Raw genomic sequence first — 25,457 nt, forward strand, 5'->3', positions numbered from 1 at the left:
ACAAGCACAACCAGAACAAAACCTCCACCAGTGGCTCTTACTTTATTTATTGCCTGTCACCCAGGATTTCTTCACTTTTGTCTCTGTGTCTGATAACTGGCCTAAATTTTGTAAGCACACTGGACAATTCATGGTATTTTATTACAAAAGAGGGGGAAATGCCATTTAACTTAACGTCCTGTCTTAAATCCATTTTTTTATGATATGTGTCATAAAACAAATCTGCCCTATGTTAGTTCAGCCTCCTCTTCCTTCAGTGCTCATGTGGCATGCTTGATGAGGTAGCACCTGGAGCGGAAGCAATATGAAAATGAAAGTTAATTACTTTCATCTAAAAATACAGCGAGTCGAGGTGCAGCTCTGCCACCATGTCCTAAGAGAACCTTCATCTCCACCACTTTAGATCTTCTGCAGATGTGACAAGATGTTAAAAGAGACTCGTTCATTCGCTTTTTGTCAGTGATATTAAAACAACTTGAATGTTTTGTTTTTTTTAGGTATCAGAGGATGACTCGTATATCAGTGACATTAGTGACAACATTTCCATGGACAACTTCAGTAATGAGACCGAAAATGAAAGACCAAACTCGGGTAAAGTCATTACAGTACTAGCCTTGGGACACTTTTATGCATTTATATACAAATGATATTATGGTACACTGGGTTGTCGGTATGTATTATCAAGGTGTCCCTAACCTCAGCTCTTATACCGACTCTTTTCAGGCTCTGTGGAAGAAGGCACTGTTCTTTATCGTCGTAGATCCTGTCTGCCCACACCCAGCCCAAGCAACACCTCCATCAGCTTGTGGAACATCCTTAGGAACAACATAGGCAAAGACCTTTCCAAGGTTGCAATGCCTGTGCAACTTAATGAACCCCTCAACACCCTGCAGAGACTGTGTGAGGAGCTGGAGTACAGCGAGCTGCTAGACAGGGCCGCCAACACACAGGACCCTTTTGAACGTATGGTGAGAATGCAGTTTCGCTCTTTGAGTGTGTGGGCTGGGCCTTTTTTGTTCAGCTTACTTGTTTGCTTTGATGATTCCTCTGAGAAGAAGAGCTGCTGTTGGTAAAACTAGCGTGACAAGTAAGAGATGCCGTATATAGCCAAGTAAACTAGCGCTAACGCACAATTGTTGCTGATTGGCTTTCAGGGACTGCGGTGCACTGCCTTTACGTGAGAGAGTCTGATCTACCTTTAAGATTTTTAGCAGAAAGACGCCATGATGAGCTTTGCACTGACTAACTTTGTTGTTTTTTGAGATATACCCTGTGGAATAAGACAAATAAGACATATACACAACATACAGTAAATACGTTCAGCAGTCACTTTATTAGGTATACCCTGCTAGTACCAGGTTCGACCCCCTTTTGCCTTTAGAACTGCCTTAATTCTTCATGGCATTGACTCGACAAAATGCTGGAAACATTCTTCAGAGATGAGGGTCAATATTGATATGATGCCATTACACATGCTGAAGATTTGTGATTTATCCACCACATCCCAAAGGTGTTCTATTGCATTGAGCTCTGATGACTGGGGAGGTCATTTGAGTTAAGTGAACTCACTTTCATGTTCAAGAAGCTGGTTTGACATGATCTGACCTTTGGGACATGGCACATTAATCTACTGGAATGAGCCATGAGAGGATGAGTAAACTGTAGTTATAAATTATGAATATAGCCAGCAACAACACTCAGGAAGGCTGAAGCAATGCTCAGTTAGTCTTATGGAACCCAAAGTGCGCTAAGAAAATATCCAGTACACCATTTCATTCTGGACCCATGTGATTTACGTCGAACCAGGCAACATCTTTCCGATCGTCTATTGTTCGATTTTGCTGAGCCTCCGTTTCCTGTTCTTAGCTGACAGGTATGACACATGGTGCGGTCTTCTTCTCCTGTAGCCCATCTGCTTCAAGGTTTAATGATGTGTTGTGCACTCGTAGATGCGTGTCTGCATACCTTGGTTGTAAGAAGTGGTTATTTCAGTTACTGTTGCCTTCCTATCAGCATGAAGCAGTATATATATTCTCCTCTGACCTCTGGCATTATCAGTTCTTTGCAAACCCCAGGAAATGTGTTTGTAGGCAAATCTCAATCGGCACTTTGCAAAGTAATCAGATCTGTCATCAACAACCTTCAAAACTCACCTAAATCCCCTTAATTCCTCATTCTGATGATCACTTTGAACTTCATTAGGTCATCTTATTCAGTCACTGAGTTGCTGCCATGTGATTGACTGGTTAGATATTTGTATTAACGAGCAGTTGACTGGGTGTGCCAAACAAAGTGGCTGGCCAATGTAAGTGTAAAAAGGAAAAGCAGCTGATGTTAGACTTGGTGCAGTACAAATACTGACAGTTTATTAATCCTATGAGGGGCAATTTGTTTGGACTAACGAGTTATAAAACAACACATGAAGACAATTAAATGAATGAAAAAAATTGTGCTGAATTTAAAAAAAAGGCCATAAATAAAATCCATAAACAAGCTCAATAAATACCAATATAAAAGTTCAAATAAGACCTTGACAAACAATGTTTAGACCTACAGAGGATCACATAGTGAAATTGCAAACGGGCCGAAAGCTCCAGGCTGTGGCCTCTCATTATGAGGTAGAGAAGCTATCAGTGCTCTGTCGGTTTACTGAAACTACTGGAGGACTATTCAGACACTTACTCTGCTCATTAGGCTAAAAAGAAGAACACACATATAAGATTAAATGAAATGGATGATAGAGCTCAGTTCAGTGTTCACTCAGTCACTCATCCTGTAATAAAAATTAAAGTGGTACTTGCTGCTCAGGTTTATGCTTTTATCCTTTTTTGTAGATATACATCGCTACATTTGTTGTGTCCGGTTATGCATCCAGCTACTACAGAACTGGGGGAAAGCCTTTCAACCCTGTTCTTGGAGAAACATATGAATGTGACCGACCAGATAAAGGCTTACGATTTGTTGCAGAGCAGGTATGAATGATTCTTGATTTGTTATCTGACTGGATTCATATGAATATTTACATTTTTATGTTTTATTGTATAGCACTGTTCAAAAAAGTCAACTCAGAGCTCTTTGTGTGATTAACAAAGCATTTTAATCCCCTTTACATCAGGTCAGCCATCACCCACCAATCTCAGCTTGCCATGCAGAGTCTAAAAACTTTGTGTTTTGGCAAGGTACTGGAATATTGATTTTGATCCATTCTCAGTGATCTTAAATACTAGAATAGCACCTATTGTCTGGAATTAATGTTCATTTGTTCAATGTTTTTGCAGACGTGAGGTGTAAAAACAAGTTTTGGGGAAAGTCAATGGAGATTGTTCCTGTGGGGACCACTCATGTAACTCTGCCAGGGTGAGTCTCTTCTGCCTCATTTACATTGGCGCTGCACAGACCCCTGCCTGGGCATTGTGCAGACGTTTAGAGAAAATCACGCAGCGGGGGTGTAGCACGATTCACAGTATTTTTCCTCTCCTGTTCTTTTTCCATTCAGATCAATAACAATTCCCCATTCTTCGTCTGTGGTGGAAAAAATGTTTTCATATTTTATTTTTGTGTCAGAACCACATACAGATACAGATAAATCATTTATATTATAACTCTAATATGTAACATTGTCCATATTTTTTTTTTTTTCTTCTTGAAAACGACAGATTTGGAGACCATTACGAGTGGAACAAAGTGACCTCTTGCATCCACAACATTCTCAGTGGGCAGCGCTGGATCGAGCACTATGGGGAGATCACCATCAGAAACTCCAGCAGTGATATTTGTCAGTGCAAGATCACTTTTATTAAGGTAAGGTAAACATATGCAAGGCATCATCCAGCCTGATGGCCTCTATAACAAACTGACAACATTTATAATGCAAAATCTTCAGGAACAAGACCTTATTTGCAAGTTTTAGTGACTCTTTTATTATTATGTCATTTATCACAGTCTCATTTCAAACCTCTTTCATCTACTGTCAGACTTTAAATCAAATAAAAACTTTTTAAAGATGCTTAATTTAAATCATCCATTTGTATTTATGCACTACTTGTACCATACACCATAGAAATCTTTAGGTTGTTACACAATAAACATAAAATATGCCTGTTGTACTAAACAGAAAAACAGTGAACACATGAATTAATATTTAAGTAACATTTACATAAATATGACATGAATAAACTGAACATGCTAATATTTTCATTAGGAGTGACCAGAAAGGACAAGATTAGAAATGTATCAGAGGAACAACTCAAGTTGAATGAATTGGAGATAAGTGAGATGGTTTGGACAAGCGCAGAGGAGAGATGGTGAATGTATTGGTCGAAGGATGTTAAATATGGAACTCCCAGGCAGGAGGAAAAGAGGAAGACCACAGAGAAGATTTATGGATGTAGTGAAGGGTTGGTTTGTCAGACGAGGAGGCTAGGGATCGAGGGAGATGGAGGGAGATGAGTCGCTGTGGCTCCCTAAACGGAGCAGCTAAAAAAAGATTACATGATTAAACTTACCACATAGCTACATTTATAAACAACATCTAAAACACAAAGGCAGATTAAATTGTATTTGCTGTGATTGCATTGTCGCATCACCAGATGCATTATTCATTAATGGCATACATTTCTGAAAACCCCAAAGTAATCTGTAACAATTAGAGTGAAGTAGAGAACTGCACTGAAGATTACTTTGCAGGACCACGAAAAGTAAATTATTTCTGAAATAGAAAATAGGATTTCTTTGTTTTTTTTCTCCAAACAATTTGGTTTTGGAAGCATGTTGGATGAATATACTGTAGTCACAAATCAGTTTGTGAAAGGTGCACTACTGTGAGGCGACAGTCTTGTTTCATATTCATACCAGAGTGCTTTTCTGTAAAAGCAATCAGCCATAATGATGGCTACCACATTAACATGTCCCTCTATGAATCTCAGGGGCTTGTAGACTGATCAGCAACAACATTAAAACCAGCTGCCTGTCCATGTTGAACTGTCAGAGCTTTTGGGGCTTTTAGCTGGGGTCTCTATGTATCCCACATTTGACTGATCAAACTGACATCTTGGAAATGTGGAAATGCTTGACATGGATAAGATCAGATTTGCTTTACTTATCTGAAATGTTTAGAAATAACTATGTGACGGCAAAAATAACTCAATAACTGAAAAGCTCAATAGAGTAAATATATCACAAGCATGGAAAGGTAAGAAACGTAACTAAGGTACACTAAAGAAGGAGGGCGCTTAATAAAAAATTGATGAACTCAATCAAAATCTACATATAATAAAAGATAAGGATCTTAATTTATAAAAATCTATTAGATAAATGCAGGTATGAGGTATGAGGTGTACAAAATGTTCTGCATTTGTCCTCGCGACAGCAGAGGTGAAACAGATATTAGAGAAAGTGGTCCACTGCCTGCCCAGTAAGTGGTGCAGATGGGGTCCAGGTTATCCATTACTTATCTACCATAGCCACAGTCATTTATATAACCTCTGCGTTACCTGATGGAGGAATCTACAAAGTGTGTTTATCCAAACTGTTGTTCTTGCATCTATACAGATGGTGTTTTTCACCTGCATGCCAACAAAACCCAACAAACAAATGATCTTTTTTTCTCTTTTCTTTAACTATGGAGTCATTTGCCAAGAGGAGAAGGTTCATTGCTTTAGTTTGCGTCACTCGAAAGACCTCGCGAAGCTGTGCAGTATAAGTCAAGACATGCCAGAACACATTATGCATCCTCATCTCTCATTAACCCTCTCAGGCTCAAATTAAGATTTTTTTTGCTAATGCACAACTAAGTCCTGCAGTGGTACTTCTGAGTAAAAAAATATGTATGTGGGGTAATCAGGTTGTTAGTTTTTAACTGTTGCAAATCGGCAACGCCTGCCTCGAGAGGGTTAAACACACCGGCCCAGCAACACAAACACACTGGGGATCAAATGGTTGACGCAAGAGCAACATCTGCTGACTGCAAGAGACACTGTCGTGGGCTATGTGCATTCTTTCATACTCACCCACTATAACACGCTGCTTTTTTTCTAACAGGCCAAATACTGGAATTCGAGTGTAAATGAGATAGAGGGGACTATCACAAATAATAAAGGAAAGGTTATCCACCGACTCTTTGGAAAGTGGCACGAAGCGGTTTTCTGTGGAGACCCGCCTTCAGCTACATGCATCTGGAGAGCAAGTATGAAAGTCTCTCAAAATTAAGTAGAAAAAAAAACCTCTTCAATAATGCGTCTCCCTGTTATAGCTTCTCATGCTGTTGATGTCACTTGTGTACAATATAGATGCAATGCCAGTAGACCATGAGCAGTACTATGGCTTCACGAAGTTTGCAATTGAGCTGAACGAGTTGGACCCATCCCTGAAACTGCTGCTACCACCTACAGACACGAGACTACGAGTGGACCAAAGGTAAGAGGAAAAAAGTGAAAAACATTTAAAAACCCATTAGTATATTTCCATGCACTTACGCAGCCTGGTGATCGTCAGCTTAATTTTAATAAATGTCAGTGAGAAACATACAGGGGGAAAAGGTTAAAAACTAATTTAGATATAACATCTAATTTTCCTGCCAGAGGACTGTCAGACATAGCTGAATTAAAAACCAAAGCATTGCCAGTGAGTATCTAAGCACCACACCATCATTGATCTCAGTCACGTCCTGAAAAATGCACCTTGTGATCAAAAAAGTACAAAAATAGGCACTCGCGTTAAGAATAGTACGCAACTGCACGCCCTTTCAGGCTATCACAATCAAACTAATTTTAGCTCATCTTTTAAGTTTTTTAAGTCTGCAAACTAAATGCTGCTGCCCCGAGGTGCTGGAGAAAAAACGAAGCTCTCAGTACTTTGCCATCAAAGTATGAAGCTGCACTGCTTCCAGCTCTGCAAATAAGTGGTTATGTATTCTCCTTTTTAGCCCAAGCTCCACCGTCTTACAACGATCCAGAGGTAAAGTAAAATCAGCAGCCAATTTATATTTATATTATACCAGTTCTCTTAACTGTAGGCTTATTTACTTTTTTGTTCAATATTTTGTCATAAATAATAGGAAAATGTATAGATTTCTATAAATTAAAGTGGAACAAGCTCACCGCCTTTACGCATACAGACTGTTTATGCCCACGTTGGAAATAACCCTGTGACAGGGCCATTCAAAAACAGGAAAACCCCTAAAATTCACTCAAAATGAGAAGGCGCGAGTGAAGATTATGCTTGGATGTGGAAGATTAATGTTTTAAACATCTGCATAATGAATGCGTCTGGGTCTCAACGGCAGACTGCTGGAGGAGGGGAAGTTGGAGGCTGCAGAGGAGCATAAGCAGAGGATTGAACAGCTGCAGAGAGACAGACGGAGAGTCCTGGATGAGAACAATGCAACACATCAGCCTAAATTTTTCAGGTACCCTGAGTATCTTAGCTTAAAACTTTCTCACCTAGAAAGTCACTTATGGAAAAGTGACCACATCTCCGCTCCTAATGGTGAAACACAACTTGTAAATCTGTCGTTGACAGTGTTAATTGCAGTTGTGCGTCTTTTCTGTCTCCACAGGAAGGCACAGGACGATACCTGGGTGAGCAACAACACGTACTGGGAGCTGAGGAAAGACCCTGGCTTTGCCCATGTAGATTTCCCTACACTGTGGTGACCGTGTGCTGCAGATCATACAAACATTTGGACCTGCACAGCCTCTACTGTGATTTGTGATCCAGACTGGTTCTGGTGATGTCTGTATCTCATTCTGACCATCCATATTCTGTACTGGAGTTCATCAGAGTTATTGCCTTAATAGCAAGTGCTTATCTGAGTTGTATAAACACATTTATGCAAACATATTATGAGAATGTTGCTCAATTTGCAGTAGGCCAATTTCATTTTTTTGCCTGCATTCCACATATTATGTTGTGCTAAACCACTTAAACTAAGAAAAGGAAAGATCCTTGGTATGAAGGATGAGAAGAAGAGTTTCATAGTTTATCTACACTAGCTTAAAATGTACTGATCAACTGGTTATGTTGGTTGTTGTCTTACCATGGACATTCTCTACCTCTGAGATAAACTAGCCTCGCTACGCCATTGATTCAGTGTAAACATCCGATATTTATTCTGCATCTGCCTGATGCCTTACTGGTTGTACTCAAACTTGTTTAATTTATTTTGTTGTACCTGCCAGATGTTTAAAAAAATAAAACAAAAGTCTATGTTTCATAAGGAATTCTTGCTAACAAAATATTGTGCAAGCGATCTCCGAATCCTTACTGAAGTGATTTTTCTGTCCGTTATGAGTAATTACTGCTTTTCGCTATGAATGTGTGAATGATTGTGCAACTATGAGCAGCTGTAGCAAACTCAGTCATATCTTTTTCACTTTATTCAGCACACCATTGTCTCTATGGACCCTGGGCTTTGGGACCAAAAAAAAAGGGAAAAGAAATGTCCAAAAACTATGCTCCATGAGCTCAAATAAAATTTCTGATTGTTTTCTTTTTTGTTGAGTCTTTTGTGATTGTTTGTTCAAAAACACTGAAAGCAAATAGACAGTTGAAATAATTCCCTCTCATCTCAGATGATGAGTTGGCAGGTAGATAGCCTGATTATAATTTTGGTGCATAAAGGAAAAATGCAATTAATTTTAAACATGATGGGTCAGGAATGCCACACGAAAATGCCATTTAGGAAGCTATGAAAAGCAATTGGGGTATAAACACTAGGTTTACTGGGAATGTGAAGCAGTTCCCTGCTTCTTACTATACATATTCCTTAAGTGAAGTAGCAACTCTTAAAGGACTGGTAAAAGATCATCTGCTAAATTATAGAATTTTTTGCTCGTGGCTGCACTTCATCCCTTTATAATTTTCTTGGCTTTATGGGTTAAATCTCAGTGCCATCTAAATGGAAACCTGTGCATGATACTTTCCAATGAATATCCTGCAGTATACAGTAGATATGTTGCTACGTTTCACAAGTGTTGAGTGAATTGTTCCAATCACTTTAGAAACAGCCGTATGTGTTTGACGACGATTCGTGTTTATGGCTTGTTTTTGCCCGTCCTGCTAAGCAATGACCAGAGTTCAAGGTTAATGAGCAATTATGGAGCCGTGCAACAAGTAAAGGTTATCATTTATAAATAACGAATGCAGGAATGTTGTGAGAGTCATGTTGATGAAAAGAGTAAGATACCGCTAGTGATCCTTAGAGCCTGTCTGCATTTTTGACATCCTACAATATGATAAATGACTTTGAAAAAGGGCTCCTTGAGTCCACCTATTCTCTTTTGTTTTCTTTTTTTTTTTTTTACTCTAATAATTCACTGTAGTATAGTTTGTTTGTATTCTTTTTCTTTGTTTTGTTTGTTAATCCACGCTAGCGAACATGGGCTCATCAGATTGCTGGGTTATCTTAAACAGCCGCTAGGTGGCGACAAATGCAAATGAAAGCGGACTACTGATAATCTGTTTTTACAAAAATCCCCTATAAAATATTGTCACTGGTCAAATAGGACTGAATAAATTATAATGCAGAGCAGTAGATACATCAATGCAGTGTAATTAAGATACTTGTAAAATAGGTTATTTCTTTATTTTATATATATATAGTCCCTACATAAATCCAGTTGACAATTTACCAGTACAAGCAAATATAGAAGAGACATTATTATTATTATTATTATTATTATTATTATTATTATTATTATTATTATTATTATTATTATTATAAGCTGGATTGTAAGCGTACAGGAAGAAAGGCCATATATGCCATATATGTTTCGGCCTCTCCTACCGTGCAGAGGGCGGAGCCTTTTGTCCAAAACAAAGAGTGCAGGAAACCAGGCTGAGCTACTACAGAGGAACTGACTCCTGTAAAAGTCTGACCACTGGGGAGTTTCTCTTGCAGGTCACCAATAAAGCGAAGACTCCGTGGAAGCGGTAGGTGGAAAATTAGCCAGATTAAAAAAAAAAAACTAGCATATTTCGTCTTATCTACAGTGACTGCTGTACCGATGGACTTTCGGTTTCCATAATAACCGGTGCTTTGATTGTTGTCGTGCAGCCTGGAGGTTTTAAATGTAAAGAGCTGTATGGTGTCTACTATGTTTTTGCTTGAAATGAGTACAGTGGCTGAAGTAGGAAGTTTATTTGTGTTTAGTCCTAAGGAGGAGCTCACATGGGTGAGGTCTTCTGTAGCTGTGTAGTAAACGCCTCCCCTCTCTTCTCTCGCTTTCAAAGCTTTATCCAGCCAAAAGATGTTTGCTCTGGCTACCAGAAACTTTGTGGAGGAGGTGGAAGATAACGGGTCCCTGATCCCAGTGACCAGCCTGAATGACACCATTGCTCTCCTGACGGTGGTGGTGAAGCGCAGGCGTTTCTGGTGCTGGCAAAAGTCCAAATATCTTCCCACTGATTTTAATCTCAATGATATACTAACAGGAGACACACCCATAAAGCCAGGTAAACCTCAAAAGCAGCACGAAAATGGCCGCATGTGTCACAGTTTACTCTCCCGAGATCACAGAAATTTGATTTTTTTTTTAATATATTTATTTACCTTTTGCAGTTGTGGTTGAGACAGACTTCATCAAATACAGTGGGACATTTAGTGACAACATTCAGGGAACTGTGGATGCAATTTTTTCCAAATACAGCATTAAACTTCAGGGTGAAGACTCATCCAAACTCCAGTCATCTTTTGGAAGCTTGAAGAAAGAGGAGATTGATATGCAGAAGTTGCTGCAAGACTCAAAAGACAAGTTGGTTCACAATCTGTACCTGGTGTCACATGTAAAGTTGTTTCAAACACTCTAAACATCACCTGCCGATCAGCATGTTAAAGATCGCATTGGTGATCTTTGTCCAGCTGTAAAGTTTCACACAAAACACGATGCCCGGTTGAATATTAACGCAAGAAAAGATGATGTAGGATAAGTCACAATAAAATTTTGTTTCCAAGAATGTTCCTGGTGAAACTCACCACATTTTTCTTGTGTTAGGGTTCTGGACATGTCCCACTGTCTAATCCAGCAGACAAAGGAGAAGCAAAGACGGGTATTTGGGATTGTAAAGGATCGTATTGTAACCACTCAACCCTGTTCAGTCATAGAGGAGGTGCAGCAGGGAGGACAGTGTGGGGGAAATCTGAGCACCTGTGGCCCCAAGATGACTAAGGTACAATATCAAACCTCGTATCAGACCTAATAGTTGCTGGTATTTAGGGTTCGGTCAGTTTTTAAAGTTGCTAATACATTCCTATATTAAGTCAATAAGCTAAGTTCACAATACAAAATTCATAGGTCCTGTTGCCAGGTGAGCAATACATGTGCTGCTTTTACCCGGATGAGTTTCAGATCTGCGTGTGCCAGCTTTGCGTGTACATTTTGAAAGCAGAAGAGAATAAGAAGAAGTGGAATAAATCTTGCCCACTATGCATGAAACAGTTGCATTGTGGTTCCTCTTCAGAATTCGGGTCCTTCATTTATCCTCGGTTTTTCCTCTTCATTTCCAGAAATCAAAACTGGGAATTTATTGTTTATGTTCTAGCTACATACAGTACTGTGCCAAGGTCTCCAGACAGACTTGACATTCAAGGCTCTTCCTTGGATGTTGGCTGCCTTTTTTTCTGTTTTCTGCCAGGATGATCCTACACTGCTTCAATAACGTTGATGTCCGGGCTCTGAAGAGGCCAGTCCTTTTTGTCCTCCACTGGTCCAGTTTCCTTAGATTTTTTTTAAGGACACGGCACACCATACTGAGATGTGCCAAGCCTTCCACTAATAGCTCTTGGGTATCACCCTGTGTATGTCAAATTGTGTTATCTTTGATATATTTCCTACATTTAACCAAAGAAATGGGAACAGATTATGTGCTTTAACAGGCTGTTAGTAACAAAGTTATTATAGGCTTTTTTTTAAATTAAAGATGGATTCAGTTGTAAATGTTAAGTGGCTTAAAAAAAATAAAGTAAATAAATAAATAAAATTCCTCTGAAGGGTCAGGTATAAGGATTGGAATGAAAATGAGTGAAAAAGCAGCCAGTGTCCAAAGAAAAACTATCAAAAGACATTCAGAAAGCCTGGAGAACTGTTGCCTAAGACCACTTTAAAAAAAATCACAAAAAAAGTGTGACTCCTTGGACCTAAAACTCAAGACCTTTGCAAAGTACTGTAGTTAAAACTATATCTTATATTAAATTCCACTATAACCTTAAAGAAAATATTGAATCTTTTAATAATTCTTTAAAGTAGATTAATATTTGTGACACTCACTGAGGAATTTTGTTGCCATTTGTTCTGATTCGGTGTTCCTGTTTCTTCAGTTTTTATTGAAGGAGAACGCAAGCTTGGGCAATGACAGTGACATTACCATGGAGATTCCTACCAACACTCCAATAGCCTATAGCCTTATAGAACTAAAGATCAAACACGATGGACAATATGGTGAGAAGTCATTCATTGTATTTGTAGAGTAACTGTCTTACTTCATGTTAATTTAACAAGAACTGATAAACTCAAAGTTATATTTAGTAATTTCAGGATCAGCATCATTAGTTCTAGGCTATTGTTGGAAATATCCATGTTCTGTCTCCTTGAACTATCACGTGCATTTTCCACAGAGCTGTGTGTATTGTCAGGCACCAATGGAGGCTTTGATAAAGTTGATGGTACTGCTAGAATGAAAGACCAGCCGTCTATTTCAGGAGCTCCTGCACATTCATCTGACAATAGCTGCCTTCAACAAGGTAAATCACTGTTTTCGCATCAGATTTCTTACATTTTCCAGCAAAAAAACACACGATTGCATGCAGAGAAATGTCCTGCACACCAGAGCTGTAGAGCACATCAGGTTAGTATTTGTTTCTAAGGTTTTGTCACCACAGTGGAAAGTTTCCATGCATTATTACACTATAACTGAGCAACCGAGATCAAATGTTAGACTGAAAATGAGAGCATGTGATTGGCTAGTCTGTATGACCAGTTCTTATATATTGCATTCTGCTCTTTCCTCCGTGGATAGCTTCTCTCCCTGCTTTTCATTCTTTCCCATAACGCCAGAGTTATGGATATATCTGACAGCTCTGTGTTTTTTTACAGTGTTCCTTATGTTCTAAAAAGGACGCTCCTACAAATACTTGTAAAACTAACTGTGTCCACTCTTTGCAACAGAGCCTTGAATTTTTTTTTGGCCTTAGATTCTTTGAAAAGGGCTCTATAAAAATACAGGTTATTATTATTTTTAATAATATTATTTTTATTAGTAGTAGTATTAGTATTAAAAGTCTACCGTTGGGATTTAATATAGAGGTGCAGTGTTAGTTTTACAGCTGAAAGGTGTGAACGCGGATATTTTGGTGGCTAGCCTTGTTGCCTATTCATATTTATAGGAGTTTCATCTTGATAGCACAAAATTTAAGGAGAAACATACAATTATACTTCACAAGGATTTGTGGCATACAGTTTAGCTCTAAATTTAATGCTGTAAAAAGCATGTCTTACTTTGGTTTGAGGATTTTTGATAGTTGGAGCGTTCATTTATTGGGAACGAGGGGGAAATGTTATGAGAACTGGGTTTCAGGTTTTTGTCACATTTCTACATAAAGCTCGGTACATAATTAAAAAATCTCTGCATGTTTTTTCTCAGCAGTGCGCACACAGTTATTTTCATATAGTTTCCTTTTGATTAATGCCAGAATCTTAAAATATGTAATATATATTACCTTTACTTGTAGCTTCATGGCCACAGTAATATTTTCATTAACACAAGTATGAATCAGGATATGACTATAAAGGGTTTTGTGTTCCTCTACACATTGACATCACTCACTCCGTCATACTCCTTCATTGGGTGTGCTCGTTTTTCAGCCACTAATTTGCGCTGCTCTAGGCATGTAGTTATTGAAATGAACCAACTACATATTTGTATATAAATCAGCACATTATTAGTAAACTATCCACTTTCATGGGTGTACTTTTGTTAATGCAGATTCTTTGGTTCTTTGGCAAAAAATGGCATTTGCTTATTCTGTGTTGCGCTCCAGCAGCACCACACCTCTGCTGTATTCAAGTCAAAGGGTCTCAAAGATAAGAGACCTTGCTGCATCTTATCAGAAGGGTGTTAAACGTATTTGTAAACACAGTTTTGACCTATATTAAAAGGGTACAATACAGTACAGTTTACTCTTTAGTTTGCTATGGAAGTTATGTACTGACTGTATGATTTTATTGGGTGGAATTTTGAATCAGGACTTAACCTGCTTGGAATAAGCCAAGATAATAGTTTTGCATTCACTGGCCACAGCATGCATGCGTGTATTGACTTTTTTTTTTAAATAGCATGTATATACACATGCAGTGTTTTATTAGCTTCTACATATTGTTGTGGTTTACATCATCATAATCTCAGTTAACCTTTTTAACGTGCTCCGGGAGAATGTTTTATCTTTGACAGTGAATGACAAACTGTCCTTATTTTTCTGTCTTCAGAACTAGACCAACTGAGCGATCATTTCCAGCTGCTTTCAGCTCTTCCGGCATCCACCAGGTCCGCTCTGCTACAGCAGATTACAAAACTTTTGCAGGACCAGATCACCATTAGTGCACTTCAGGATGTGGTAAGAGGAACGAAGAGGTCTGGGCACTGGCACTGCACATTCACTAAAAGAAAATGGACATAATGAAATTCAGTTACGTTCCGTTTAAAGTCTGACCTGTCTCCTTCTCTGTCTCAGCTAGAGCAGATGTGCGTGGATAAGGGATCTGCCTCAGTTGACTTTAAAACAACAGCGTCTCAAAAACAGAATTTCCAGGCAATTCTGGATCTTTTAGAGCAGTCTAGTCAAGAGGAACCAACTGAAAAAAGCCGATCCACATCGCTTCACACAGCCCTTCACCTCTTAATCAGTGCATTGGATGGTGAGAAAATTTGTACTCTACAGTCATTACTTGTGGATTTCTTTTCATATACTAGAGACCTAGTATACCCACTTCATGCACACTGCAAGTTCTAAAAACTTAATGCAGGTTCCTTCATCATGCGTCTGTTTTGTCTTTCAGAGATGACAAATGATTGTCTTGCTGCCTTGGAAATGTGCTGCAGCCCTGCAGTGTTGGGGATATTGGAGCTACTGGTTAGTAAATCCTCTTTTTTATAAAATGGCACAACATGTTAAGCAGGTGTTTCTTTGTAAATTAAACATTGCACATTAAGTCAGCTGCCCCTTATGAATCTCTCAACACCTGTTCCAGGTGCAGTGTGCATCAAAAAATGGAGAGTTGCCTCTGAGCGCCGAAGCGTCGTCTGTACTGACAGAGGCCATCTATGGAAAGATCGAACATCTGTTTGCCTCCTGTAATGTGTCCCTGCAGAGAAATGGGGACATGGTGAAGGCAGAAATAAACAAGCAGCCAGGAAATCCTCTGGTCCTGTGTATCGTGATTCGAAGTCTTGCCTCATTAGCTCAGGGTGTTTGAACTGAAACCTGCTTTACAGCCACCAGAAACAAGTGTCACAGTGGAATTAGGTAAATGGAAACATGTAAATAATTCTTTTTGTTATTTTAATAGAATATTTTAAGGGGTGCTACATGACCAAGAAGTCATTCTAAAAATACTGAATACTTGATCTGGACTCATATGTGATTACTCAATGTGTTTAAAAAAAATAAAAATAATAATAATGAATTAATAGTCAGACTTGATTTTTATGTGAATAAATATGCAAAATTGTATCTATTTTTTTTGTAACTTTGGCAGTTTCCTTCAAATAAAAAATTTTGAGCTGTTGTCTGATTGTATAAAAAAAATTATGAACCATATTATAAAATTATCATGGGTGTGGTGCTTAGCACAATCCTTTCCCAGCAGAGGTTTCGGGTCTGTATCCCGGTTGAAGCCTCCCTGTGCAGAACATATTCCTTGGAATGTGAGATTATATAGTCGTTACAACTTAATTCACATCTAAGTGCGCAAAAAGAAGCGATAACCTAAATATGGTCATCTCAGGCACACAGCTTGCAGCAATATCCCTATAGACAAATCTATTATGCTCCTGGTTCTGATTATGTTGGGCATTCTCATGGGAAAAAAAAAACATGCTTTGTCTCTCAAACTACCATCATGTTTTATTATTAACATCTTATTAACAGTATATAATTATGTCATCATCACTAAGATTGTATTCAAATCAATTGTTCTGAGCAATAACTGTTTCTCAAACGTGGACTGATCACATTCTTTGACAATATTATAGCAGTAACATTTCAGGTTATTTTTACTCTCAGATCAATTATTAATTCTCCAATGAGCTCCATCTTCAGGATCTTTGACGCTCATAACACAAACCTCATTCTGCACCACCCTGGCTTGTGTACATTTAAACTTTTTGTGTCATTTGCTACTACATACACTTTTGATTTTTAATATGCCTGAATGTAGCATGTTTGTCGGCAAGTTTGCTTAAAGAAACACACCTAAAACACAGCGGATCATTAGAAAACACCAGTTATTTATTTGACATCTGAAAATACATCTTATGTGAAATCTTGTAAAATATAATTTTATAAGTAAATATGAATTTTATTTAAAACTGTTAAATTTTAGTACATATCACATCAAAAGGGATGTTTCACTGAGGTGCAGTACCCTGTTTGAGAGTCCTGTGGAAAGTCTTTCTTTGAAAACACAAACACAGCAACAAATACTCAGAAACATTTACATGATCCAAACGTCTGACACAGAGTCAGCGTATTTAATGTAATATCTTTCGTGCTTGAGTTAAAGAGCCATAGGTAAACACTACAGGATTAGTTTTCTTCCTGTACAACTTCATACAGTGACTGGCAAATCGTTTTCCATTCATTAAGTTTGGCTGAGGAGTTAAATGTTTGCCTCCAGGAGGAAAAAAGGTCTCATATATATGACACTATTCTACACGAATGACAAGTCTGTAATGACAGAATGAGATGAGAAACTGGACGCATAAGCACTGTAAACTGTAACACTGAGGTATTATTCTTTTCAATGAGCGAGCCCTCATTTTTATGTAGAATAAATACAACTTAACTGATCTTACATACAGATGTAACATTAAAAACTGGGTTTGCTTTCAAAAGCATCTGACACGAGTGCCAGTACTCTTCCAATCCATGTGAGTAAAAAATATCATTTAAAAAATACTTGCCAATAAATAAGTACACTTCCTATGTGTTGTGAATTGCATAGTGTGCTAGAAAGGAATCTGGCAATTCAGGTTAAGGTGACTCTGATGCAACTTTGTGTGAGACCAAATTCACACAGGCTTGACGTCCAACACTTACTTTGTGTGCAGCACAGTGTTGAATCCCCTTTTATCCTAAGCCTGGCACCTCCAACAGCAGCTTCTCTCCAGTGGGGGGTAAAATATCAGTAGACCCAGCTGACTGGAACCCACTGTGGCTCTATGATTAATTGCTCCACTGCTTCCTGGAGCTTGTCAAAGGCTTTGTCCAGATTGTCATTAACAATAGTCAGGTCAAAGTAGTGGCTGTATGCCCGGCGGATCCTGGCGCTCTCGTCTACAGTCTTCTTCAAATCATTCTCCTGTTACAGAAAATGGATTAAGCCCATTTATAGAAGGGAAGCCACAGCCATTACAGTGACAACCACTGTAAAATCCCACCATCGTATTTAAGAATGTTTCATCGGCTTAAAACTTACCGTGAGTAGTTTGGTCGTAAGTCCAGCATCTACCACAGCTTTGTGCATAGCTCTTAGTGTGTCCAGCTCAGGAGCAGCAATAAATACCACAAACGGCATAAACTCAGCAGTCTTCAACACTTTCAGGGCCTGGGCATAAAATGTGATGTCACTACCAAAGCTTTTAGGAAAAGCAGATCCAGATATTGAGTGCGTGCATCTTTGACCGACCTGAGGGTTAACATCTAGGATACAGGTACGGCCGGCAGCCACCACTTCATGGATAGAGTCGATCTTGGTTCCATAAAGGTTGCCATCGTACTCGCCGTGCTCCAGATAGCGGCTCTCTTTGATGTCCTTCTCCATCTCTTCCCGTGTAACGAAACAGTAGTTTTGCCCATCTTTCTCCTCTTCTCTGGGACGGCGTGATGTAACTGAATGTAGAAGGTAAGAAAAGGCATTTCATGCAGCCTGACGGGTCTAAAGTCTGAACATTTCGGTGGTCTCAGGTCTATGTCTCACACATGCACGCACTCACATGGGACAGTGGTTCCATATCTCAGGGGATTCACGACAATAAGCCTGTTCTTTAGGCTCCGCCTCCCAACTCCCTGAGCTCCAATCAGAACCAGCGTTTTCCTTTGGAACGGGGGCATCCTGGCTACCTCTTCATAGGTCTGCAGCTCGTAACGATCAAACTCTGTTGAAGGCGATACAGAGTCAGTACTGTGTCACCATTTTAAAAAATGTAAATATTTAAGCGCGAAAACCCTAAAACTGCAGGTAATACACACCTGCATTCTTGGTAGTGAGGTACATCATTTTTTTCTTTTTTTTCTTTCCAGTCAGAGTCCCACAGAGCATCCCTGAGTCAAATGCACAAAGTATTAGTGCTCCGCATTTTGGTGCTGAAATCTAACCTTCATTAAATCTATACAAGAGCAGCTGGTACGGTTGGAAAGAGTCATACTAACCTGTACCTGACGTGTCCCAGTCTCTCCTCACAAAGGCTTTTCTCTTCTCCTCCAAGACCTGACTAGGGATGAGGCCAGTGGCTCCACCAACAACTTTCCGTGCCTATACAGGGGTTAGAGTAGTTGAGAGATGCTTCAGACTCTTAATTTAAATATATAGAAAGAAAAAAACTATTTGATGGTTATTAATCTTTTAGAAAGCTGTAGATTCTTACAAACTGACTCAGAACTCGCACCAAGCAGCACTTTCGCCATTGGGGAGCAGCAATGGCTTTAGAGTTCTGCAGTGAGTCTTTGATGTAACCTATGTAAGTGGCCAACGTTGTTGCCAACATTCATGGTTGTGTGTAGTGTATTATGTATTAACTACTTTGCGATCCTTGTGTTTTACATATTGTGGCAGCCATAAATTTCCAGTAATATGAGCACACTCACCTGCCACCAATTGGGGTCTTCCTTGTTGACTACATGAATCACATCTCCTCTGGAGAAGGCCAGACCCGCCTCTTTACAAGGGATCAGGTTATCTGTGGCTGGGTTGTAGTTGAAGTGTGACTTCACATAAACCTGCAATTTAACAGAGGTGAGGTGTAAATCTGTACTGTGACATTACAACACTTAATTAAGCTGCAAAAAAACTACATATGTCTCATGACTCTTGATTTTGAAATACAATATGAAAGTAAACCTTCTTCTTTCCCAGTCAGAAGTCAAAAGCCTGAGTGAGTTGGACCACATACAACTCTTAAGTGTGAACAGGAAGAAACATTTTCACTCTTACTAACAGTAGATAATTTATCGTCCTCAGTACAAAGTACCAATAGCCTTATGATGTAATTTTACCTAAGGCTTCTCAGTGTCAGCTGCTATGTGTGCTCCATTGAATAAAGTGGTGCATGTCCTACTTGGTGTGTGGAGTGTTATTAATAGATTCCCATGGGCTCAGTTTTCAAGAACCTGGTATTCAGAGATCACTCAGCTCTCAATCAATATATATTATTCATTAGAGCACAATTTCAGAATATATTATTGCAAATCAAATCAAATACCAACAGCAAATATTAAGGTGCATTTATATGACTGAATGTAACTTAATATTATATGAAAAACTCTAAAACTAAGAAAAATGTCATTAAAAGCAATTCATCTTGCATCCAACTTATTAATTAAACATCCATCCACCCATTTTCATCCGCTCATCCAGGGCTGGTCGTGAGGACTGAAAAACTAAACTAAGATTATCAATCATCTCCAGGTGAATTCAGAAAATGAAACCTCCTTTTTCTGTACCTGTGGAGGTGCTGGTGTGTCTTTGTAGCTTGGCAGGACCTTGAGTGTAATACTCCCGCTGCAGTCCCTCAGCAGCTCCTGGAGCACATGTGGGTCGCTGCCGACCTCTCGACCATTCACCTCTCGGATTATGTCCCCTGTGTGCAGCATGCCTTGCCTGTCAATTGAGCTTCCGTGCAGGATCCGGGCTATCACCATCTCTCCTCGCACCACGCGGAATGTCACCCCCTGAAAGAGAGTAAGAGTCAATAAAGTACTGTACATCCGCACTTCATAAATCATAGAGGAGGCCAGTTTCATGCGTTGGTCAGGTTCCTCTAAAAGATGATGATTAACTATGTAAGGCTGAGTCACTGCATCCTAACAGATAGTCAGTGAAAGGGCATGTGTAAAACTCTTTGCAACTTAACAGGAGTGTTTACCAATGCCTTGCTAACTCACCAGTGGTTCCCCAGCTTTCTTCTGGATGCCAATCATCCTGACAGCATCAGCTGGCATCAGTGAACTGGTCATCATGGAATTACTGTTAACTGCAGTCTGCGATGTTTCATAGCACTTTGCAGCCACTTTGTCATGAGCTTCTATCAAACACTAAGACAGAAGAAGAAGAGAAAAATACACACAGAAAGAAATGACTTAACAATATGTTTCTTGGAAAAATGAAAAAACACTCCAACATGCATTACATGAATTACTATGAACAAATGAAGACAAACTGCACTGCCAATAGACTAACTGAAAAATATCCCCAAGCAGTTACAGACAGTGAAGACAAACAACATTAGATTTACTCAAACAGTGCGTAGGAATCCTCTCAATACTCTCCGAAACAAATTAGTTGATAGTAAGAAAGCGAGACCAGTTAGGTGAAGCTTGCAGACAGGTAAATCAGAAGAAATGAGGTAGGGGTTGGAGAAGCAGCTCTGGCTTCCATTTCCACTCCAGTAAAAAGCCCCACCCCGCCACTGAATAAGACTTAAGGTACCTTGAAGTGTGGCTCCTGCAGGATTTTGACAAGCTCAGCAGCGGCAGCATCCTTATCTGTGAGATTGTTAAGGGCATCCAAGATCTCAGTGACAAGCTGAACATTATCATCCCGCACGGCTTGTAACGCAACTTCCTCCAGACGCTCATGTGCCTAAACACAGACATGTCCACCAAAAGAGTGTACACAGCAAGTCAATGTTTGTATCAAGCATGAGGTAAATTTGGTTAGCCTTACAAACTGTGATTTTATAGCATAATAACATTCCCAAAGCTGCAATTACCACTTGATGTTTTTTCTATATTTCTGCCAAGCAGCCAGATTACACTTTAGATCCACTCAGTGGACCTGTTTGTTCCACTGAGTGGATTTATAAAGTTTGAAAACTGTGGCGTGAAGGTTGTGATTTTAGGAATTTGGACTATATTTTGCACATGTGGAAGCATGGGGGCTTGCAAGTTGTTAAGAATGGACTATGCCATTATGTTCCTCAGCCAGAGTTCTGAATGACTTCTTAATACCATCTTACTAACAAAAACACTTCCATAATTGTCATAATTCCATAATTTAATCCATAATTGCACTGGCTACAACAGCAGGCATTCATAAAAACCCACTTGCTGATATTTTTATTGAATTTTAATATATCCAAACATTTTAAACAACTCAATAACAAAAAATATATATATATCACAGTGAATTACTTTACCACCTACACCAAGAACAAGCGGGCTTTGTTTCTGTTAAACTATCACTGTGATATGCAGAAGAATGAAGGAAAATTAAGAGCAGAATATAAAGTAACAAGGGATTCAAATCCATTTAATATGATTGATGGGCCATCTGTGTAAAATAGTGTATTTTGTTTTTTTAAAGCTACAAACTCTTGTTACAAAGTAAGGACAAGAGTTTCTCTTTGTGGACGGTTTTCTATAAAAAGCTGTCTATTTATAGTTATGGTAGTTAAACCTGATGACCTCAATCTGCACTGGAGATATTTTTTTCAGAATGTTATGTAAGCCATTTGTTCTTCATGCTGTAAGCCTCTTTATTTGTGTGTCAAATTGATTGATCTAATTTTAAGAGGTTTTCTGTTTTTACTTAAGCTTCAACATAAACTTAAATTTGTGGTGATTAAATAAAAATAAAAATACAAAAAAGCTGTGCTATACAGCCCTGCAGAGAGTAGACCTTTGTGTTTTACTCTTCCGATGACAGGAAGGGTATTAGATTGCAGTAGCTAGATTTCTGGTAACTAACTTAAATGTGGACACAAGAAAAAGACACACAAAAAGTAATCAGTTCATGTGATTACAACTCTTGCACATAAAGCATGAATTCCCCATTTCTCCCGTCTCCACACATGAGAAAACACCAGCTACAATTCACTTCCTCTGTCCTACACAGACTTCTAATCTACTTCACTTATAGCTAACAGAAAAATCGACCTGATGAAATTATGGTGAGATGTATCTGTGCATGTGTTTGTAGGAAGTGGAGAACAAGCAAACAGAAGTGGTTTCAGCGAGTGCACAACATACCTTAGCAAGGGAACGGACGATGGGGCTCTCCATGATCCCTCTGAGGAAGATGAGGTCAATATCTTTGGCTCCTGTGCCTGATGGCATGTCTCTCAGGTTCTCCAGCACCTGTTGCATGGCTGTAGAAGAACAGATAAACTTAAATGATTTAGCTAACCATTTGCCAACTGCTCTCTTTACTTCTTTTAAGCTCTAAAATGAACTGCTATGTAAAAACAGAGGCAGAAATACTAGTGAAAAACCAACCTCGTGACCAGCAGTAATAAATATAATTAAAATTCAGAGCCAGTGGAAAACTATTTCAGTATACTACGAATGGACAAGGCAAGAACAACAAGTGGGGAGCGAATCAATGGGCCAATTCAAAGAACATTGCTCATTTCCATTGCAACAGCAACAAGGACGCACGGTCACCAAGGAATTGTTTCACTAATAGCTTTGTCTCGTAGTGACTAGTGACACAGGTCAAATTATTATTATTATTTTACTTCTAGCAACAAAATTAATGCAACATCTTGCTTGTCACCAAGAAAGACGTAGCAATAAAAACACTTGTCATTTTTTTCTCTTTTGTTTATATGAGGAGTACAACACTGAATTAAAATGTAATCTGAACAGATGAGCCTGAAACGTTTTTATCAAGAGAACCATGTATTAAACATAGTTTTTTCTACATTTTTGTCCATAAAAAAGAACAAATGGAATTGTTGACAGGCGGCCAAAGGCACCCCCACAACTATCTCTGAGAAGTGGGCACAGTACCATTCAAATGGTAATTAAATGGCAAATATGGTAAACAACACTGCTGCAATTCCTGTGCAAAAGGCTAGTCGGGGACTTTGTCTCTTACAGCTTACCTGAGCCAGACTTTGCGTTGGCCACAGTCATGTTTATTATTCCACAGCTCAGGATGGTGAAACTCCCTAAACACGGTCAAAAGCCACCCAATTGCTGTTTACAGAAACCAGAGCAACTGGAGAGCTGCAGGATGTAGGAAACCCACTCGAGTCAGTACAGTATCACACTAAAAAAGCCTTTTTCAATGATTAGAATCAAGCCTGCATTTACTGCTGTATGAGTGATAAACAGATGCAGAACGGAGAGCAATTAGAAAAGAAAGCATTTGTTGGTCTTTGTGTTTTATGCATGTTAGCACAAAGGGCACTCATGAATTAAGCAGATGACAAAGAGGGTGATTGAATGACAAAGGATGAGTCTTCCATCCTTCTGGCTAAAGGTTGTGCCAGCCACACACAGAGAGGGCCCTGGGGATTTTCTGTGCAAACACGGTCTCCAAACAGAGTGAGGAAAAAAAACTCTCGAACTCCCTCAATACACAGTAAGACAGTCGACTCAGGAAGCCTTGTTTAACTACAGATTGTGAACTGTATAAACATAAATGAAACACTGTATTCTAGCTATGCACTATCAACAAAAGCAGCAAAACAACCATGCTGACCTAAAACAAATACCAAAAAAACATGGCAACAACTCACCTAGTTACTGATTTCAGATCATCAGTGCAGCAGGCCAACACCGAGCCCCACGTTTTCTAAAAAACACTCATCTGGTACCTCTGGACTAATGAGAGAATGGAGGGAGAATAATCAGAAATTGAGCAAGACCGTTTTAACACCATTATAACTATCAATAAAAGCAAATCATGATAAATACGCAACTCCCTACCCTTAGGGTCCCTTTATTGTCCACACTTCTCCTGCCCATTCAATGTTATTGTAATGCAGTCATTGTGATTGGCCAAGATGATCACATGACCACTGTCTATTTAAAGAGGAATTTTATTTTAAAGCTTAAAGGAGTCAAATTATGGACCTACATTTTATCCGATTTAAAGTAATCAAAAAATAAATCATGTAGTAAAACAGTTATAATTTGTATGGGACGCGTGATTTTGGTATATTATATTTACATTAGTTAAATATTCTGTTTTACTTCTCAATTACATTTTTCAGTTGTTTCGTTTGCATTATACACAATATATTCTACGTAGGGCAGACAGCATTTCGTTGGTCCGTATCCTTAGCATTTGAATAAGGTAAATGTTTAAACATTACTTCAAGGAAAATAAAACCTATGCACATCACAGCTGTTCTCATAAGAGTGTTCTCTCTTCTTTCTTTAAACTCCTGCAGCACTTCTTAGAAGAAGCTGAAATTGTCACCAAACCTCAGGCAGGACGAGTGACTTATAAATGTGTTCTCTGCAGCGGTTAAATTAACTGATGTCAAGCTACACACGCACTGGGCACGTGTAACCACTTCAACGTCAGGTAGCTTAGCTGAAATGGTAAGTAGAAGCCGTGAATACTAATTTTGGCGTTAATTACAACGACCAGTTGCTGGTTGAAATAAACTAAACCGTAGGTCTCTACTCTCAGGGCGTCTTGTCATTAACACCAGAGCTCGTGCCGTGTCCGTTTGGATCTCATATGCGGGCGAATTAGCAGCGCTAACTAGCAACTACGAGTGGCGTGCGCTCTAAGTTTTATTTTTGGCCGACAAATAATACTAATAATACATAATAACAGACATGCCAGCAAAATTTAAACAGGCTAGCTTCGGTAGTTAACGCTCAGTTAGTATCGGCCCTTGCAGCAGAGAAGTAAAATCAGCTAAAGTTAGCTTTGTAGTAGCTAATAGTAATATGTGGCTCATAGTAGCTACTTAACATTAGCCAGTGGCACAGTGAAATCCGAGAAACTACTAGGTCCCGTACCGTTACATAGCCTCACATAAACAAATGAATGAATGAAATATACTTTACCCAGTTAAATCAGTTTCCAGTCAAGCTTTCATTCTTTTCTTTATTCCGGAGTTTTATAATTCGCCGATCATTCGCGCACGAATAAGTTGTTACTGCGTTTTCAGAGTGCGTGCCTGCATGCGCCCCTGCTCTCAGTTCCCAGTCCACTCACGCACTGCTAATGTCATCCAGTGCCGTTCAAGTTATATCTAGTGCAGCGAAAACCCGCAGTCTTCTC

General features: G+C 39.1%; 3 protein-coding genes across 5 annotated transcripts in view; 2 read left to right on the forward strand and 1 right to left on the reverse strand.

The window, feature by feature from the left end:
* The window catches only part of osbpl3b (oxysterol binding protein-like 3b), a 36,254-nt gene extending 27,803 nt beyond the window's left edge, over positions 1–8,451 (forward strand). For both annotated transcript variants that reach the window (XM_085422763.1, XM_085422764.1), the window contains 10 exons: positions 498–591; positions 724–968; positions 2,835–2,972; positions 3,116–3,179; positions 3,279–3,357; positions 3,657–3,801; positions 6,040–6,184; positions 6,288–6,414; positions 7,283–7,405; positions 7,556–8,451. In XM_085422763.1, coding sequence (XP_085278889.1) covers positions 498–591; positions 724–968; positions 2,835–2,972; positions 3,116–3,179; positions 3,279–3,357; positions 3,657–3,801; positions 6,040–6,184; positions 6,288–6,414; positions 7,283–7,405; positions 7,556–7,652 — 1,257 coding nt within the window. In that variant the 3' untranslated portion in view covers positions 7,653–8,451. The remainder of the gene's footprint in view (positions 1–497; positions 592–723; positions 969–2,834; positions 2,973–3,115; positions 3,180–3,278; positions 3,358–3,656; positions 3,802–6,039; positions 6,185–6,287; positions 6,415–7,282; positions 7,406–7,555) is intronic.
* A 1,356-nt stretch (positions 8,452–9,807) lies between these two features.
* Positions 9,808–15,759, forward strand: gsdmeb (gasdermin Eb). Its single transcript, XM_085422765.1, has 10 exons — positions 9,808–9,930; positions 10,231–10,452; positions 10,559–10,751; positions 10,992–11,166; positions 12,314–12,434; positions 12,611–12,736; positions 14,478–14,605; positions 14,723–14,906; positions 15,048–15,121; positions 15,240–15,759. Exons 2-10 carry the CDS (start codon positions 10,248–10,250, stop codon positions 15,462–15,464), a joined length of 1,431 nt encoding a protein of 476 aa, XP_085278891.1. The 5' UTR covers positions 9,808–9,930; positions 10,231–10,247; the 3' UTR covers positions 15,465–15,759.
* Positions 15,760–16,477: 718 nt separating this feature from the next.
* On the reverse strand, positions 16,478–25,401 carry pals2a (protein associated with LIN7 2, MAGUK p55 family member a). Of its 2 annotated transcripts, XM_085422769.1 has the most exons (14): positions 25,241–25,401; positions 23,953–24,037; positions 23,314–23,437; positions 22,457–22,575; positions 20,916–21,068; positions 20,372–20,521; positions 19,931–20,158; positions 19,076–19,207; positions 18,641–18,743; positions 18,461–18,532; positions 18,205–18,366; positions 17,898–18,100; positions 17,688–17,816; positions 16,478–17,570 (listed from the first exon to the last, which is right to left on the reverse strand). In XM_085422769.1, exons 3-14 carry the CDS (start codon positions 23,342–23,344, stop codon positions 17,394–17,396), a joined length of 1,659 nt encoding a protein of 552 aa, XP_085278895.1. In that variant the 5' UTR covers positions 23,345–23,437; positions 23,953–24,037; positions 25,241–25,401; the 3' UTR covers positions 16,478–17,393. The 2 variants fall into 2 exon arrangements, with proteins under 2 accessions (XP_085278895.1, XP_085278896.1); XM_085422770.1 differs by lacking the exon at positions 23,314–23,437.
* Positions 25,402–25,457: the final 56 nt, after the last annotated feature.

Source organism: Rhamphochromis longiceps, linkage group LG11 (assembly GCF_057381845.1).
Source record: "Rhamphochromis longiceps isolate RC_006_pf linkage group LG11, R_longiceps_female_GT1.1, whole genome shotgun sequence".
Classification (NCBI taxonomy): Eukaryota; Metazoa; Chordata; class Actinopteri; order Cichliformes; family Cichlidae; genus Rhamphochromis; species Rhamphochromis longiceps.